The sequence below is a fragment of the Camelus bactrianus genome, chromosome 8, assembly GCF_048773025.1.
Source record: "Camelus bactrianus isolate YW-2024 breed Bactrian camel chromosome 8, ASM4877302v1, whole genome shotgun sequence".
In the NCBI taxonomy this organism is placed as follows: Eukaryota; Metazoa; Chordata; class Mammalia; order Artiodactyla; family Camelidae; genus Camelus; species Camelus bactrianus.
This window is the reverse complement of record NC_133546.1, coordinates 14,448,202-14,466,061: the sequence shown is the minus strand read 5'-3', so window position 1 is coordinate 14,466,061 and position 17,860 is coordinate 14,448,202. Positions and strand designations below refer to the sequence as shown.

At 41.5% G+C, this 17,860-nt stretch overlaps 1 protein-coding gene across 2 annotated transcripts in view; it reads left to right on the top strand.

The window, feature by feature from the left end:
* PPP1R14C (protein phosphatase 1 regulatory inhibitor subunit 14C) overlaps positions 1-17,310 on the top strand; it is a 79,511-nt gene extending 62,201 nt beyond the window's left edge. The window contains exons 4-5 of one of the 2 annotated variants that reach the window (XM_074368167.1): positions 2,320-2,381; positions 15,705-17,310. In XM_074368167.1, the coding sequence (XP_074224268.1) occupies positions 2,320-2,381; positions 15,705-15,735 (93 nt within the window). In that variant the 3' untranslated portion in view covers positions 15,736-17,310. The remainder of the gene's footprint in view (positions 1-2,319; positions 2,382-15,704) is intronic. The other variant, XM_010965705.3, reaches the window with a different exon arrangement.
* Positions 17,311-17,860: the final 550 nt, after the last annotated feature.

The following is a 17,860-nucleotide window of genomic DNA, read 5'->3' as shown; positions in this document are numbered from 1 at the left end:
GTTCTTTGCAATGACAATAACTTTAGTGATAGTAACAACAACAATGGTTCCTAAATCCTCACTAAGCACGCCAGGCACTGATCTAATCGCACGTATTAACTCATTTCATCTTCACAACAGGGCTATGAGCTTGACACCATGATCATTTAGAGAATTTGAGACGTAGAAAGGCTGCCAAATATGCCTAAGATGACATAGTGAGTAAGTGGGGAAGTTAGGGTACTTAGGAAAGCACATAACACAAAGCTGGATGCGTGCTGGCTGAGTCTGGTTCTATAAGGGTCAGTGCTCCTCCATTACATATTAAATATGCAAAATGCCCAAATTCACCAGTAATGCTGTTCTTGTGTTATTCAATTTGAAAAGCAGACGTTAAAGAATCTGCTGATTTCACCCACGTGACACTGTTTTGGTGTGTCACTTTCGGTTGTAGACTTTGGGTCCGTGGTTTTATGTAGTTTTATCCCATGTGGGTCCTTGGCTAATAAGAAGAGAACTTGTGTTTCCCCATTTTGATTCATATTCCAAACTGGGGATTCCAGGCATTTAAATCTTTCCTGACTTGGACTCTTCAGAAACACAGCAGTAATTGTGGTCACCACACTGACGTGTTAGTGATTGACTTATAAGAACGATGTTTTAATTTTTTCCCCTTGAGTGAATGCCATTTCTGATGTTGTTGATATTATAATAGAGCTGATTTAAAGGTAGAAAGGATGTTTCTCTATAATGCAAGAAGGGCAGTCATTTTGTTTTGGTTATGACTTGGATTTGAAGGATCCATAGTGATCGCCTAGTGGACATTATAGAAATCAGGGGTAGGGGTGTTGAGGCCAGCTAGCCAGGCTAGGGAGGAGCTTCTTTTACTCCTTTTTGCATGGTTTTCAAATCTTAGGATCACAGTGGAGCACCCCCATTGTAAGGGAGTTGCCAGTCTGATCTATTTATTTCTATTAAGAAATCTCTTTTTAGAGTTGAAGGTGGCTGAGCCATTGTTCTCTGATAAACATTTGATTTTTCTTTCTGTGCATTTATTTCATTTTTGTAAAGTAAAGGTTGTGGTATTACCTATCATCCTAGCAATCAAAGCTTGTAAACTGATCTGCACCAGAGGTTCATGCCGAATGACGAAGTCTGGGAGTGGGTGGTGAGAGGCATTTCTGGGTCCCAGTAGTCAGCCGGGTCATGGAAATACCATGCCACGTGGTGGTGCAGAAAAGGGATGTCTAATCATTGTTTGCAGATGGGAATTGAGCTGTGTTTTCAGAAAGGCAGGCCTGCTTTTTTACTCGTCCTGGGTTGGTGGTAGAAGGGCGGATTCTCCTTCATTGCTTTGGTGTCACGATGAGTGACTGCATCTTACTTTTCTGACACCCTTTGGTGATGACCATTGTTAGCTCATCCTACTCACAGCGGCTCTCTACCAATTTAGCATCTTAGCCTGTTTAAAATATTGTTCGGTTTCTGTGTACATGGAAGTGCTCCCAGCCCCTGACCAGTGAGCCAATTGCTGTGGGGAGAAAATATAAACTGGGCGTTGACAACACAGAGAGGCTGCGTGCGTGACTGGAGGAGGCACAGCTTGGCATTTTGCTACGTTCTCTTTATTTATTTGCTCAACAAATGTTTACTGAACATCCATGTGCCTGTAACTAATATAGGGACTTAAGGAGGGTAGTGAAGATGCGTGTCCCTTTTAAAAACAATCTCTTAGATGGCCACAGCCAACTCTGGTCAGAATTTAAGTGCCCAAAGAATATTAAAATGGGAATAAAAGAACAGAAATGCCAGGGGTGTCAGCTCATCCCATGGCTCTCTAAGTTAGGAACCAAATTACTTAATGGAAAATGATTTTAGGGACTGTGTCCTTACTAGAGAAAGCCGAGGAGGCAGCCGTTTGGCTTGTGTAATGGGTCTGAGCGCCTGCAGCCCGGGGAATCTTTTCAGCTGGCCTCCCATGGGGTTTCCTCAAAAAAGACTGCAATTTTGGGCAGAGATGAGGCATAGAGCTTGATGCTAGATTAATGCATTGAGATCACCCTTTGAAAGCTGGCACCTTCAGAATGATGTTTCTGAAAAGGGAGAGAATTGGGGAACTTACAAAAAAAGATCAGAATCAGATGAGAACGGCATGCTGGTGGTTGGAACCCCCCCTGGCTATGAGGGCCTTAGGATGTTTTAGTGCAGTTAGGCAGGTGAGTAACAAAGGGTTGGGATTTATTAACAAGAAACATGGGAAGCTTTATCTAGTGGCCCAAAGGATTTTGCTCCCATTGTGTCCGTTGCTCACACATGTTATTAAAGTTCTTTCTGCTCCAGGCCGCCTCTGCCCAGGGGAAGAGCCCGGATGTGCGGGAGCAGGCATTTGGACTCATGTTTGGGTAGGCATCCTGTGCTCTGTCTCCTTCTCACTGTCTGTCTCTGAACTCTTACTAGGTGAGCACAAGTTCTACTTCGGGGTATTTCTAAATCTGAAGGTTGTCTTCATTAAACGCAACCCAGAAATGTTAGGTAAGCTTGCCATAGACATGCGATCATTGAGCAAAACTCTGCATTTACTTCCTGGTCTTTATTCAGTACTCTTTGCAAAGTTAGGCAACAAATGGTCCACAAGACCACTCTCACTTCTGACACCATTTGCAAGTTCAGGGGCCCCCAAGACCATACTCATGTTTGATGATTTGCTAGAAGAACCCACAGGACCCACTGAAAGTTACTCACACTCACAGTTAAAGTTTATTAGAATGAAAAGCTACAGAGGAAAATCAGCCGGGAGGAGAGCTTTGTGAGACAGGGTCCAGGAAAGGTCCACATGCAGAGTCTCCAGCTGTCCTCTCCCTGGGGGTCATGGGCAGTGTTGAGTCTGTCAGCTATGCTGTGTGGCAGTATGTACAGAGTAGCCACTCAGGAAAGCTCACCTGGGGCTGGGTGCTCTGGGTCTTTGTTGTGACTTGGTCACATAGCCATGGTGGACTGTGCACATGGCTAACTCGAGTCTCCGGCCCCTCAGGATAAGGAGCTGATACCATGTGACCCAAAGCCCCCACCCTAAATCACAGTTAGACTCTCTTGCAATGCCCAAGGCCCCCAGGTAAGCACAGACACTTTTTATCAGGGAGTAGTCGTCCAGGGGCTTAGAGCTTGCCTCTCAGGATCTGAGGACAAAGACCAGAACTCCTTCTGGGTCAGGTTTAAGACTTCACTACAGTCTTAGAAGCAGGATGACCATGAGAATAATGATAATGATGCTGACAACAATAATTGAGACAAAACATTAGGAAAGAAGAAAGAGATGCCATTATAGGGAGAGCCACATGCATCTTGCCTTCAGATGCTTCAGTAATTAATGATTGTTATTTTTTTTAAAAAGAGTCGGTGGGGGAGGTACAGGCTTTAAAGGGCAGTGGACCTTTAAATAGTTGGCATTTCCCAATGATTGATTGTGATTTTATGGCCTTTTCTTTTTTTCATTAAACTCAGAAGTAATGATCATATTTAAAAAGCCGATCAACTCTATATTAAAAACAGCTTCATATTTTCTTCTTGTGTTTAGACTTATCTGGACAGAAGAAAAAAATATGAGTTAAAGGTAATTTGACACATGGCTTTTGGATTTCTATATTTAGCAAAGGGAATCACAATTAAAAAAACGAATTTGGAAATGGGTTTCTTTCATTTAGTCAGGATTTCGGTATTTGTAGCAAATAATATTGTTCTTCATTGATAATGGAACCCTGGATGAAATTACTTTAGTTTCCTTAGTGATTATAAAGTGGTAGATTATAATGTTGATGAATTTACTCCACTGATTATTTACTATGGTTGGAGTACTGATATGAACTTTATTATATGTTGTCTGAATTGCAAGTGTGTGAATTGTGAGAAACCCATTAGTAAGTGAAGGAAGAATTAAATGCTGGTGAGGTTGAATCTGGTAAGAGCAAATGGACTGTTCTGCTGCATGTAAATAAAGGTTAGAATTTGGGTACAAAATAAATTAGTCTAAGAGCAGTGGTCTGGATCTCTAAAACAGATGAATGGGCCCGCTCTCACCAACAGAACAAATTAATCTTTAATGGCAGATAGTCAAGAAAATAAATGGACAGAATGGTGTCAGTGGTTTTAAGTTAAAGGAGGGGAAACCAGGATGCAGTTAAGACCTTCAGGAATTTATGTTGGCAGAAGTGATTATAAGCCCAGCAGGCACAAACCCTTATCCAAAACAGATTCATAAGCCTCTTTGCAGATAATGAAAAATAGGATCAGTTCTGGTGTGCCCTGTCAGCCAACGAACCTCTCTGAAGATAAACACTCCTCCCTCCCGCCCCCCACCCCCCCAAAAAAAGAGAGGGGGAAGTGAAGTATTTCAGTGATGAGTGATGATGGCACTTGTGGTGCTAAATAATGCCAGTGACTGCAGGGAGCAAATCCCAGAGTCACACAGGGCTGAGGATGCCCCCCACAGAGCTGTGTTCATCAGGGAGGATTCACTGCCTGCCCCTTTGGCCTCCCGTGTGACCTGGATATTCAAGCTGATGGAAGTTCACAGCGTGATTTTTAAATGCTTAGCTGGTTCTTTGGATGAGGACATGTTGCCACTTGGAACAGTTTTCAAGTGTTGCCATTACATTTGAAAACAGATACGTGCTACCTACCCTTCCCTTGTTCTCATGTGTCTAAACCTTGTTGGATCTAGAAATTCTTCTCATAGAGCCTGGTGACTATAGTTAGCAATACTGTAATGTATGTTTGAAAGTTGCTAAGAGAGTAGATCTTAAAAGTTTTCATCACAAGAAAAAAAATTGTAACTGTATGTGGTGATGGATGTTAACTCGACTTAACCATCATGTTTTTTTGCGGTATATACGAGTATTGAATCATTATGTTGTACACCTGAAACTAATATGTTGGCATATGTCAGTTATTCCTCAATTTTAAAAAATTCTTCTTTCCTTGTCTGATCACAACTTGCGTGATTCCCATGTTGTCTGTTGAATGTTAGGCTTTTTGGAAGAAGTGTCACGTAGCTATGGAAAAGGTGTATGAGTTGACTTGATCTGCCATGTTCTGGCACTGAGGCTCAGGACCGGGAGCAGATGGCCCCTGTGGATGTGAGATTTTAGGAAATTGATTGGGGTGACAAAGAGGAAGGAGCACACGGGGCAGTCACTGACCCCCATGCACCCCACCCTTCAGAATCCCTACTGTTCTTTGCCCCGGCCTGTACTCTGTATAAGGGGTCAGTGGCTGTGTTTTGGACAAACAGGTAGAGCACCAAGAATTCTGCTGGGAGCCCTTTCATAGGAACTTGCAGGATCCACACAATCGCTGTGGTCGGTGACACCATTCACGGAGCAGCAGTTTTAAGCATTTCTTTGGAAAGTCCTTATGTCAGGAAATGCTTCTCATCAAAAGGCTACTGCATAAAATCCATGTATCTTGTTTATCTTTGTCAATGACTCAAAATGCGTGAAAGAATGGCACAAATGCAGTTTACTCATGCTCAAGGCGGCGATTTGCCGTGATACCGTGGTTTCTCCTTTTCCCACTTTCCCACGGAGCCGTCTTCACTAAAGCAGTGTTGTGTCATCAATGAGTGTAACAGATGAATCACTTTGAGCGACTAGGGAAGGGGCCCAGACGTCTGGCTGTGGTGATAATTACAAAATGTGTGTCCATCTGCCGCCTCTGGCACAGGCCGGAGCGGGCGGGAGGGGGTGGCAGCTGAAAGCCACAGGGCCCAGGAGGGATCGGGGGACCGGAGCTCTGAGTAGAGCGTGGCCACCGCGGGCCATGCCCTGTGACGGTGTCACACAGCTGAAACTCCAGAGCGAGGAGGGACCTTCTGTTTTCACTCTGCTGCTGCCAGAACCCCTCAGGAACATGCTTTGGCTTCTTTCTTTCTTAGAAGTATCTCGTAAATCAGGTGGCTGCATGTCATATAAAGTCAGGTTTCCAGGGGTCACTGGAAATGTTTCTTCTCTTTTTTATTGCTTCTTTGATCTCTCTGTCTTCTGTGTGTGTTTGAGAACGTGTGCACACATGCACACGCACACACACACAAGCATCCTAGGCCCCCACCTTCCGCCATATGCTTCTTGTCTTCCCTAACTCCCCCAGATGGCTAGTGTTCCAGTGCTGAAAGGTACATTTCTAGAACCTTCCTTCACAGTAGCTGGGGCCAGTTGATACTTTGTACGATTCCAGTCCCCTTTATTGATATACGAAGATTCTAACGTCCCCTCTCTCTGCTCCTTCACTTTAATGCCGCAGTTGTTTGAATTAATTGCTTCACACACATTTCTTTACTTTGCAAACCTTTGCTGAGCACCTCCTGTATGTTAAGCACCAAGCTAGGAAAGTCAAGACGGATTGGATTCTTGCAACCAAGTAGGAGTGTGAAGTATGCACGTGGATTATCTTGGGTGCTTTATAACTATATAAATGGTATGCTGCAAGTTTTCTTCTTCAACTTACTTATTGTGCCCAACATGAGATTTCTGAGATTTGTCCATGTTGCTACAGGAGGCTCTAGTTTATTCATTTTTATTGCATTCCTGTGCAATAACATTCTTATGTATTAATATATTGTAATACATTTATCCACTCTACTGTTGATACTCACTTAGGCTGTGTCCACTTTTCCATTATTGTGAACAATAATAAAATAATTTCTTAACCTATTGCCTTGTGCACAAGAGTTTCTCCAAGGAATATACCAAAAATGGGATTGCTCTCAAATGTTTGCACCAGCTTGTGTCCGCCCCAGACCTGGTACAGCCAGACTTGAAAATTTTCACCAATCTGATAATATCTCGTTTTTGAAAACATACCATCTCCTGACTGCCAGCTAGTAAGGTTGAACACTTTCCCCCATGTGCTTATTGGCTGTTCGTGTTGTCTTCTCTGGGAATTTCCATTTCAAACCCTTTCTCCACTTTTCTTTTGATGTATCACCCTGGGTAGAGCTTGCAGAGAGAAGGAATTGTACCCTCCATCCCAGGACAGTGATTCCATATGTCTTATGCCTTTATATCAAAGTAAAGTTTGAATATTGGTCTGACCACTCAGTAGCTGAGTGACCTCGGGCAAACCTCTAAACCTCTCTGAGCCTATTTTACAAGATAGTTGTAATGATTAAATGACACATTATATGAAGATGCCCAGCGTGCTTGTCACATAAAAGGTGCCCAATGAGTATGAGCTCTACCTGAACCGCAGACAGGCATTTAGAGTCGGTGAGAGAGCTGTCCTATGCTAAATGAAACAGAAATGTGCATCCTCTGGGAAAGAAGAGTCCCCACAGGAGTTCATGGATAAAAGGTGAATGCAGAGCATCTCAGATACAAAAATAGTGCCCAGACTGAGGTTGGGGCTGAGGTCCCCGGGGTCATTTAGAAAGGTGTTTGTTGAAGAGGTGAAATTTTCCGCTGTTTTAAGGGAAGAGGGTTAGTAGGAGGAAGGGCAAAGATTTCACCTGCAGTGTGATGGAAGCCACGTTCATAGACCCAGAGTCAGAAGGAGGAAAAGGATGAGCTAAAGGAGGTGCGAGGTGGGTGGTTGCTGCTGCTACTGTGTGTGTGTGTGTGTATGTGTGTGAGAGAGCGTGTCTGTGCATGTGTGTGTGTGCCAGGGGAGGGAGCGGACGGGAAGTGTTGCTGAAGGGACGTTTTCATGTCATTTCAAACACTTCATGATGTGAGGATTGAATGTACTCATTTTTAGCCTTCCAAGAGGGAAAGTCAGGCAGGTGAGCTGGCACCAGAGTGGCTGACTGTGGTCCTGGGCTGTGGCCGAGACCTCGGGGAGGCGAGGTCAAAGGCAGGGAATCTGGTGGGAAGGTGCAGGGGTAATTGCAGTCCTGGACTGGGCAGGATGAGAGAGGCGTGAGTGCATTTATTTTCTCAGCAGTTGTAGTGTCTGTTGCCTGAAGCTGGGGGAGCCTACAACCACGGAGGGAGAAACGTTTGCTTGGCCAGTGATACTGACAACTTCTTTGGAAGAAACTCATTTGTGCTGCTCATAGCCTGACATTAACACCCTGACCTGAACGCCCATGGTCTCGCTGGATGTCACACAACATACTTCTCATCTGCCTTAATTTTCACACCTTTTCTAGGGGACTGGGGTGGGGAAGATGGGCTACATTTTTCTTAGTGATTTTGATTTGAACTTGTACAGACTGGAAATATTCTTATCAATATTATCTCCATGGTCATGATGATGACAGTGAAGAAGATGTTGATGGTGGAGATGATGTTGATGATGATAGTAGCAAGCACTTAACACAGTACTTCTTATGGTCTGAGCACTTTCCCAAGCACATTATATGTATTAATTCATTTTCTCATTTAGTTCTTGTAGGAACCTGGAGGGTAGGTTTTATTATCATTGCTCCCACTTTACAGGTGAGGAAAACTGAAGCACAGAGAAAATGATTAGTCCTTAGGGATGTGCAAGGATTTGAACCCAGCCTGGCTCCCAAGTCCCTCTCTTAACCATGTGGCTCCACTGCTTCTTACTGTGTGCACAGAGGGTTACTCCTTCCATATAGGAACAAACCCATCTGAAATCTTTTTAGGCATTTGTTTCAAAGGGTTCTTCTATGTCTGTAACCCAAGATCTTTATTTATCTTCCTTTTCTCTGCTTCTTGCATCACCATTACGATTCACAGACTTTGGGACACAGAGCTTCACCCCCTCATTACAAGCCAGTGCATGCGGTGATGATTGTCCAGCTGCAGTTCAGTCCCCTACCTGGGCCCAGCCCACAGCAGCCCACAGGAACGCGAGCTGGGAGGCAGATCTGAAGGAGCAGACCTGGGATCTTTTAGGTAGTGTTTTGAGGACAAAAGCTGCTGAGTCAGTCTGAAAAACTACATGTCTTGAAATGATGGGTCAGGGCAAAAATTATGGCATTTTACTGGAATAGTATTTCAAACATTATGGACCAGAATGGCCAGGTCTTAGAAACTGGTGGAAGATGTTCAACTAATAAAATGTGTACCTTGAAGAAATGCTAGAAGAGGGAGAGGAGGAAGAGGCAGGAGGGAGGGAGAGGAAGCTAGACCATCACTCCAATGCAGCAATTCTGGATCCTGTAATCCTTATGTTAATGCAAAGCTTCTGATCTTTCAGAGTCTCCTGGAACTTCTTTTAACTTGCCATCCATTGTGAGAGGCAGAGTGGGAGAGGCAGGAGCTGTGTCTGGCCTGGGCCGGACAGTGTGCCCTGTCCTGCCCGCGGGGCACCTGTACTCACTTAGCACTGTGGCTTGTGCTTTACTCTGACAGGTCCTGTTTCTGTGTCTTCCTTCCCTGCTGGCCTGGGAGCTCCTGCTAGGCAGGACCTCTACCTTCTTCTGCATGTCAGCACCCAGGGTAGAGTCTGGCACGTGATGGAGTCTTGGTACATATTTACTGAACTCAATTGACATCAAGAGACCTAGATTCAAATATTTTCTTTGTGACTTGGGCAAATGACGAATGAACTAAAGTATCAGTTTTTCTGATCTGTAAAATGGAGATAATAAAACCTACTACAATGGATTAAACATGTAATATGTGGAGAGGCTACCACAGGTCTTCAATAGGGTTAATTTCCTTCACTTTCTATAGATCAGGAATAACCAGTGCCAGATTCAAATACAGAACCCACTAGGGATTTTTGTTGATCCTCATCCATCCTTTTAGCTGGGGGTTGAAACATCAAAAGAGAGTCAAGAGTGCCTTTATTTGAGTATCGCAAAAGAGCATACCCTTTGTGGTTAAAGGATTGCCCTAAATAACTTACATTTTCACTTGGAAATCCTGCATCTGGGAACCACTCATGTTCCTCCTTTCTTTCTACATGTTCAGTGCATGTACAGGTTACATGGGAGGAGACTGTATAAAGATAGTGGTGAAATGCCCAGCTTGAAGTCAGCTTGGTTCTTTGTAAATGCACACAGAACATTTACCAAGACACACATATTCTAGGCCATAAAGCAAGTCTCAAATTTAAAAGAAGTCAAGTCATATAAGATATGTTCTTTGAATGCAGTGGAATTAAATTAGAAATCAGTAACAAAAAGATAACTGGAAAATCCCCAAATATTTGAAAAGTAAAGCATACATTTCTCATGGGCCAATAACTCGTGGGCCAAAGAAGAAATCAAAGGGGAAATCAGAAACTATTTTTAAGTGAAAGAAAATGAAAATCCAGCATATCAAAATTTGTGAGATGAAGCTAAAGCAGTGCTTGCAGGTGACTATCTAGCAGTAAATGTCAGCATTAGATAAGGTCTCAAATAAGTGACCTCAGCATCCACCTCAGGAATAGGAAAAGGAGAACAAATTAAATTCAAAGTAAGGTGAAGAAAGGAAATAATAAAGATGAAAGTAGAAATCAATGAAATAGAAAACAGAAAAACAATAAAGAAAATCAGTAAAATAAAAGCTGATTCTTTGAAAAGATCAATGCAATTGATAAATCTCTAGCCATATTGGTAAGTGTTAATAAAGAGGGAAGACTAATTATCATATCAGGAATAAGAGAGATAACATCATACAGATTCTACAGATATGACAACCTCCTGCCCATAAATTCAACAACTTACATGAAATAGACTAGTTTCTTGAAAGATACAATCTGCCAAAACCTCCCCTCAAAACAAAACAAAACAAAACAAATCCAGGCTCAGATGACCTCATGGGAGAATTTTACCAGACATTTAGGGAAAAAATCGTATCAACTCCACACAAACTCTTCCAGAAACTTGAAAAGGAAGGAACACTTCCCAACTGATTCTGTGAGGCCAGAATTACTTTAATGCTAAAACCAAAGACATTACAAGAAAAGAACTGTATAGACAAGTATCTGACATGAATATAGATGTAAAAAAATCTGAAGTGAATTTTTAACAAATTGATTTCAACAATATATAAAAGAGAACAAAACATCACGGTCAGGCGAGGTTTATCCCAAGAATGCAAGGTAGGTTTAACATTTGAAAATCAATGTAATGCACCATATTAAGAGTCTTTTCTTTTCAGGAAAAGAAAAACTCTATGATCATATATGATATCAATATGTCAATAGATGCAGAAAAATCATTTAACAAAATCCAGTATTTGGTAAAAACTCTCAGCCCATTAGGAATAGAAGGGAATGTGTGAAGATACTCTTGATAAGCATATCTTTGAAAAATACAGGTAACATACTTAGTGGTGAAAGACTAAAACTCTCCCCTGACATCAGGAACATGGTCAGGATGACCACTCTCACCACTTTTATTCAACATTGTATTGGAGTTTTTAACCAGTATCATTAAGCAAGGAAAAGACGTAAAAGGCATCCAAATTGGAAAGGAAGAAGTGAAACTGTCTTTATTCACGGACAACATGATTGTCTATGTATAAAATCCAATAGAGTATACAAAAAAGTTAGTTCAGCAAGCTTGCAGAATATAAGAGAAATATTTAAAAAATCTACTGTATTTCTATATACTAGCAATAAACAATCAGAAATTGAAATAAAAGCATACCATTTACTATAACATCAACAATATTAAATACTTAGGAATAAATCTGACAGAAGATGTGCCCATTAATTTAAATTTAAGTAGCTGTGTGTGTGGTTAGGAGCTACTTTATTGAATAGTCTGGGTCTAGATCATGGTGTTTACAAACTGTGGGTGGTAACCATTAGGTGGTCTTGACCTGTATCTCCTCAAAATAAAATAGAATAGAAAATACTTTATATATAGTAAAAGTTATGTTTTTACGTGAAACTTTTGTTTCCTTCTTGCATCTCTGTGTGCTAGGTTACTATGACCATGTATAGATCACATGGAGATTTTTAGGATTTCTTGTTTTGCTTTTAGTTGAAAGCCACTGATGCCCATATTTATGTTTTCTGCCATGAGCTGAGACCTGAAGTTATGTTTATCTGACTTCTTGACATTTACCCTTAGATACCCAGTAGGTAACTCAAGTCTGTAAACTTACTTTGTTCCTTCAAGTTATCCCCCATCTCAGGAAATAGTGGTACCTTTCTTCCAGTGTTTTTCTGCTAAGAAGCAGTGACTTTAATTTCCTTTTTTCCTGTCCCTGCCCCGCCGCTGCACCCTACTCCCACTTTCAGTCCAGCAGCAAGGCTTGTTGGCTCTGTCTCTGAAGTGGATCCCAAATCTACCCATTTATTTCCACCTTGGTTTCTCTAAGCCACCAGCATCCCTTGCCTGGACCACTGCAACAGCTCCAAGCTGATCTCTCTCTCACTCTTGTCTTTATAAAACTCATTCTCCACACAGTAGCCAGAGGGATCGTTCAATAACCCAAATCAGAGGATGCTGCTTCCCTACTTAAAAGCCTCCAGTGGTTTTCCATTACACCGAAGATGCACCCTCATGGCCTCACTGTGGCCTACAGGGCCCTGGTGAGCTGGCCCTCGCACCTCCAGCATGGTGCCCATCATGCTCATCTTGGCCTTTCCGTGCCAGGAACACCCACTTCCTTGCTTGTTTCTCTGCAATGACTCTGCGCACGTGCCATGACCCAGACCCCCAGAGCTTCTCCAAGGTAGCCTCTCTTTGTTAGTTCAGGTCTCGACTCAGATGTCATTTCCTCCAAAGGGACAGCCCTTCCCTGACTAAATTACTGTCCCCAGCCCAAGTGTGAGTGACCTGTTTTGGAAGTAAATGAGATATGTTGTTCTTTTTATAAAGCACTTTTGAGAAATATAAGCCAAGAGCCATCAGTCAGTATTTTTGATTAGACATTCTTGAATCTTATTAGAGAATCATCTGTAATCAACAGAATCCTTCTGTGCAAGTGGTATTGTCAAGTTTCTGTCTGGAGAATAAATATTAGTCTTGCTGTTCTTTGACTTACTCAACTGAGCATCTCATTATGCAAATTTTATGAATGTTTTAAAATATGTACAATATAGTATATTAAGTTACAGATACATAAATTGCATTAAGATAAAATTTAAAATTAGAGTTTTTTGCTAATGTCAGTATATCATCAATACAAGAGGAATTATTTAATTAAACTTTTAATCACTGAGCTTTATGTACAGCATGACTAACTTTCTGAGAGAATTTGAATTTGATTTAAATTACCAAATTTCTTTTAACTTGAAGAGGAAAGGGTATGTAGTTTAGGGTACATCATTCCTGGTGTGATTTTAATCTTAACTTTTACAATGGTCTTTATGAAAAATGTTATTAAAATAGTGCAGAAAATTACCAGAGTTAAGATAAATGATAGGGTTTCTGATTTTTGATCTTTGCTTCAGAAAAAAAAAAAAAAAAGAAAAGGAATCTGCACCCAGATGGTGAAACCTTTCACAGCAGTCATTTGAGTGAGTAACAGATTCCAAAAACAATGAAATTGAAACTGTGTGTGCAGCATCCTATTATGTTGTTTAAACCACACAGGAAAGGGGGTAACAGGAAATGCATTTAACTTTATAAGAAGAAAACTGAATGTAAGTGGAAAAAATATAAGTGGGGAAATTTGGCATTATTCATCCTAGAAGATCCTTAAATTAGGTAAAACGGCGTTCAGAAAACTAAAACATGACATGATCTTACTTCACATGTATTCCGTTCTGTCCAAGTTCAGAAATGGTGGTGATTAAAATGTTTGTGTCCTTTGACCCACCTCTGGATAGCTCTTCAAAGGGAATAATCCAAATTGCAGACCAAGATTTATGCACAGAGATGTTAATTGCGGCATTGTTTATAATTTTGAAAAGCCAAGCACCAACCACATATCCAGTGATGTGGATATTAAGCAGCTTGTAGAACATCCATACAATAAAGGATCGTATAATCATAAAATTAATTTTTTAAAAGACTGTTTAATGTTGTGGGGAAAAGTTTTGACATAATGCTAAGTGAAAAAAAAAAAGAGTACAGTTATACAGTATGATCTCAATTAGGTAAAGATAATTTGCATAGAAGAAAATACATTAACAGTGGTTCATTCTGAGGAGTAATTGTTGCTGGTTTGTATTTTCTAGTCTTTCTGGAAAAAGCACATTACTTTTATAGTAGCAAAAGGATTATTGAAAAAGGAAATTGTGGTGGCTAATAAAATATTAGCTATTTAAGCTTACTGTGTTTCAGAGCTGGAGGGTAGCACCAGGATCATGTGGGCTGGGAGCTGTGACTTAGGGGTTGTAGTTGGTAGGGCAGACTGTCTGAGATCTGCTTTTCGGGAGACCGTAGCAGAGAGGTAAGGCTTCTTAGTGTTTTTGTTCTGGGATGTCCCTGATGTGCCCAGAGCTGACATTCACTGGCTGTCACTTGCTGATCAGAAAGTCTAACTGGCTGTCAACTTTGCTTTAACAAATATAATAAAGGAGGACAAAGTAATTTTTATCTAAGTGTGACTTATTTGGTAGCCAGAAACTTTAATACAGGAGACAACAATGAAAGATTCCTGATGGAGTAAAGTGGGAAGCATTCTAGATGGTCCTTCAGTCCTTGGGTTCTCATCCATGGAGAGTCATGAAATCATTTTAGTGGGTCTCCCCAGCGTCACCTTTTAAATGAAATTGGAACAAGATAGAAAAGACTGGGAGCATGGCATATATTAAGTATTCATTCTTTAAGGTTTTATTTCAGGTGTGCTTTTGTATGTACTCAGTTGTAAATGAGAAATGTGTTTTGTTTTTCTTTTCAAACTATGATTTGCAGTCAAAAAAGTCAAGAGACTCCCATTGGGATCTAGGCTAGTGGTTCTCAGTAAGATCCTGGGACCAGCAGCATAGGTGCCACTTGGGAGCTTGTTAGATATGCAAATTCTTAGGCCACACCCCAGACCTACTGAATCAGAAACTCTAGGGGTGGGCCCAGCACTCTGTGGTTTATTTAATAAGCCCCCTGCGCCCCAACCTTACCCTGTGCTTCTGATGCACACTCAGATTTAAGAACAGACTTAGAAAATAATCTTGTGGTTATGGTGGGGGAGGAGGATAAGGAGTGGGAAAGGATAAATAGGGAGTTCGAGATTTGCAGATACTAACTACTATATATAAAATAGATATACAACAAGTATATACCGTAGAGCACAAGGAACTTTATTCAATATCATATAGTAACCTCTAATGAAAAAGAATATGAAAAGGTACATACGCATGTATATGCATGACTGAAACATATGGTACACCAGAAATTGACACAACATTGTAGACTGATTATATGTCAATTGAAAAGAAAAAAGCAAACCACTGAGCCAAAAAAAAAAAAAAAAAACCAAAAAACTCCACTGGTCTAGTCTTGTTCTTCCTGGTGTGTTCCAGAGACTTTAACGTTGGCATCACTTAGCAGCCAGCTGGAAATGCCGTCCCAGCCTCAACTGGACCTACGCATTCAGCATCTACAAGCTCCCCAGGTGATTCGTAGGCACATGTGAATGGTTTATTAAAGGTCGAGAAGCACTGATCTAAACCGCATAGGCCTTCAGGGCTCAAGTAGATAATGTCAATGAGTCACTGGTTTTCTTTCTAGAGTACAGCAATGAGAAAGCAAGGTGATGTGAAGTTGAAGCATTTTCACTTATTTAAAAACGTCATGTATTGTACCAGTGGGGGTTAACACGTCCAGCCAAGCTCATAACTAAGGTTAACTGCAACTGACATCAATGACTTCAAGCAGATTTTGAACCTAAATTTTAATAGAGCTCATAATAACCTCTTCTGATTTCTTTTAGGAATTTATTAAGGAGCTGCTCTCTCGGATAAGAGGCATGAGGAAACTGAGCCCCCCGCAGAAGAAGACTGTGTAATTCTGGCACAAGTGGAACTTCCCCGGAGACCGAGGAAGGGATTTGGACTTCATGAAGACGTTTATTAAAGAATAGTTGTCCTTATGAGCAACTATTTTGGGGGAGGGGGGTGGTATCTATTAGACATTTATTCAAGAGCATTTTTTGTTTGTTTGTTTTAAAAGATTTTGTTAGTGTAATATTTGAATTGCAAAGATATCATTACTCTGGTTTCAGCCCAACCGGAAATTACCAAACCAGGCAGACATGCAAGGATGGGCTGGTCCAGGCAGCATCTTTTTGGAGAAATCAGATGTTTAGGACTTAACTATACAGGGATGACTGTTTTCTTACAACTAGCTTGGTAATACTTTTTTCTTAAGTTGTACATTTGACTCAGATGTCGAATTTCTCGTACTTGTATATATCTACACGCAACTAAGTTAAAATGTAGATGTGAGTTTTATTTCACATGAGTGGAATAAACTTGTGGTCATCCTTTCATTGGAGGTCACAGCACGTGTGTTTTCAAGAGGCCACTAGGTATTCTTCATGCAAATACTGTTGACCTTCAATGTTCACTTTATGCACCAAAGTGAAAGAATTCAGTGTATCCGTTATTTTAATGAGCTACACTACAAAAATGTGGACTTGGTCAAGGGCTTAATGTATGGACTTTGTATTATTTCATTAATCAGGATGCTTTGCCAGGTCATGTACTTATTGCCTTGTTTGTGGTATTTTAAAGTTTTATGAACCTTTTATTTGAAGAACTATTTGGATTTCTAGAGAAACGCCCACGCTATCTGAGTGCTGTTTTGCGGTGGAACAAGGAAGCACCATGTAGCAATTCATTCTCTGCTTTCAACCAAATAGTGTGTATTATTCTCTCTCCATGAAAGCAGGTCATAAGGAAGTTAGCGGAGGATGTATCTTCCTCCGTAGAAGTAGATCTGGTCACTTCTGTGTCTGGGCAGCATCAGATCAGAACAGATGAGCTGAGTGATGGGTGGGTGTAAATGGGAGAAAGCTTCACCTCCTCCCAAGAAAGCTGATACAGGAGCATTTGCTGTTCGGAAGCGGAAGCATGGTGGCGATTTCATTGCCAGCTTCCCTCTATGGCATATGGTCAGGACTCTGGCTTCTGGCCCTAATTTTGCACCCCATCCCCTTGTTTGGAGCTGAGCCTGGGGCACCTGCCCTGCCCTGCTCCTCTCAGTTGTCTGCCAGCTCCTTGGAGAAGGATCAAAGTTCAGACGAATGTGGGCGGGGTCAAAGGGCAGGGTAGAAACTCATCCTTCCCTCCGGGAGGCCCCCACTGCCTCCCTGCAGAAACCCCACGTACTGCAGGGTGTCTCCAGGTGGCCCTGTCGGAGCACAGGGGTCAGGCATTTTATATCAAGGGTGCTCTGAACATATTTTATTTTTTCAAAGAACTATGTTTGTGAATTTTATGTATACTGGCAAGCTTTTGAAAATGTATTTAATTTTGTAATGTTTACCAATGATTTATTTACATGCTATTTACTCGAATAAATGGAGCTGCTTACAATTCTGCTCACATTTTTGCCTCGCAAAACAACGCTGACGTGATGATTTTACTTTGTTCAATGCTCTGCAGACAAGGGCACAGGGTGCCTAGCTGGCTTTTTATTTTCAGGTCTTTTCAGGTATTCGATCGTGTCCTTGGCCTGAGGTATCTTCAGATCAGGGGGTGAAAGCAAAGGAGCTAGGACACGTTCCCAGCTAGAGAAGGAGACAGAAAATAATTCTGCATGCTCAGCTCTGCCGGCCTTCTGTTCCCACACTCTCCCAGGCCACGCACCTTGCATTTCATTAAAACTCCCTTTTGCCCATCTGATGTAAACCCTCAAGAAGATTTTAGATTAGTCAGATATTCCAGTTATTGTGAGAATGCCAGGCACCCTATAAGTACAGAAAAATACAGAATTTGCAGGGCTTCTTAAGGCTTGACCAGCCCAAGTGATGGTCTTCAGATGAAACAAGAATGAACTTTTTCCTCCAAAGGCTTCTGATCCTACCACGTAACACGCTCCCTGCCTTTCTGCCCTTCCCTTGCTCAGGGCCTGGCGTCGCCGACT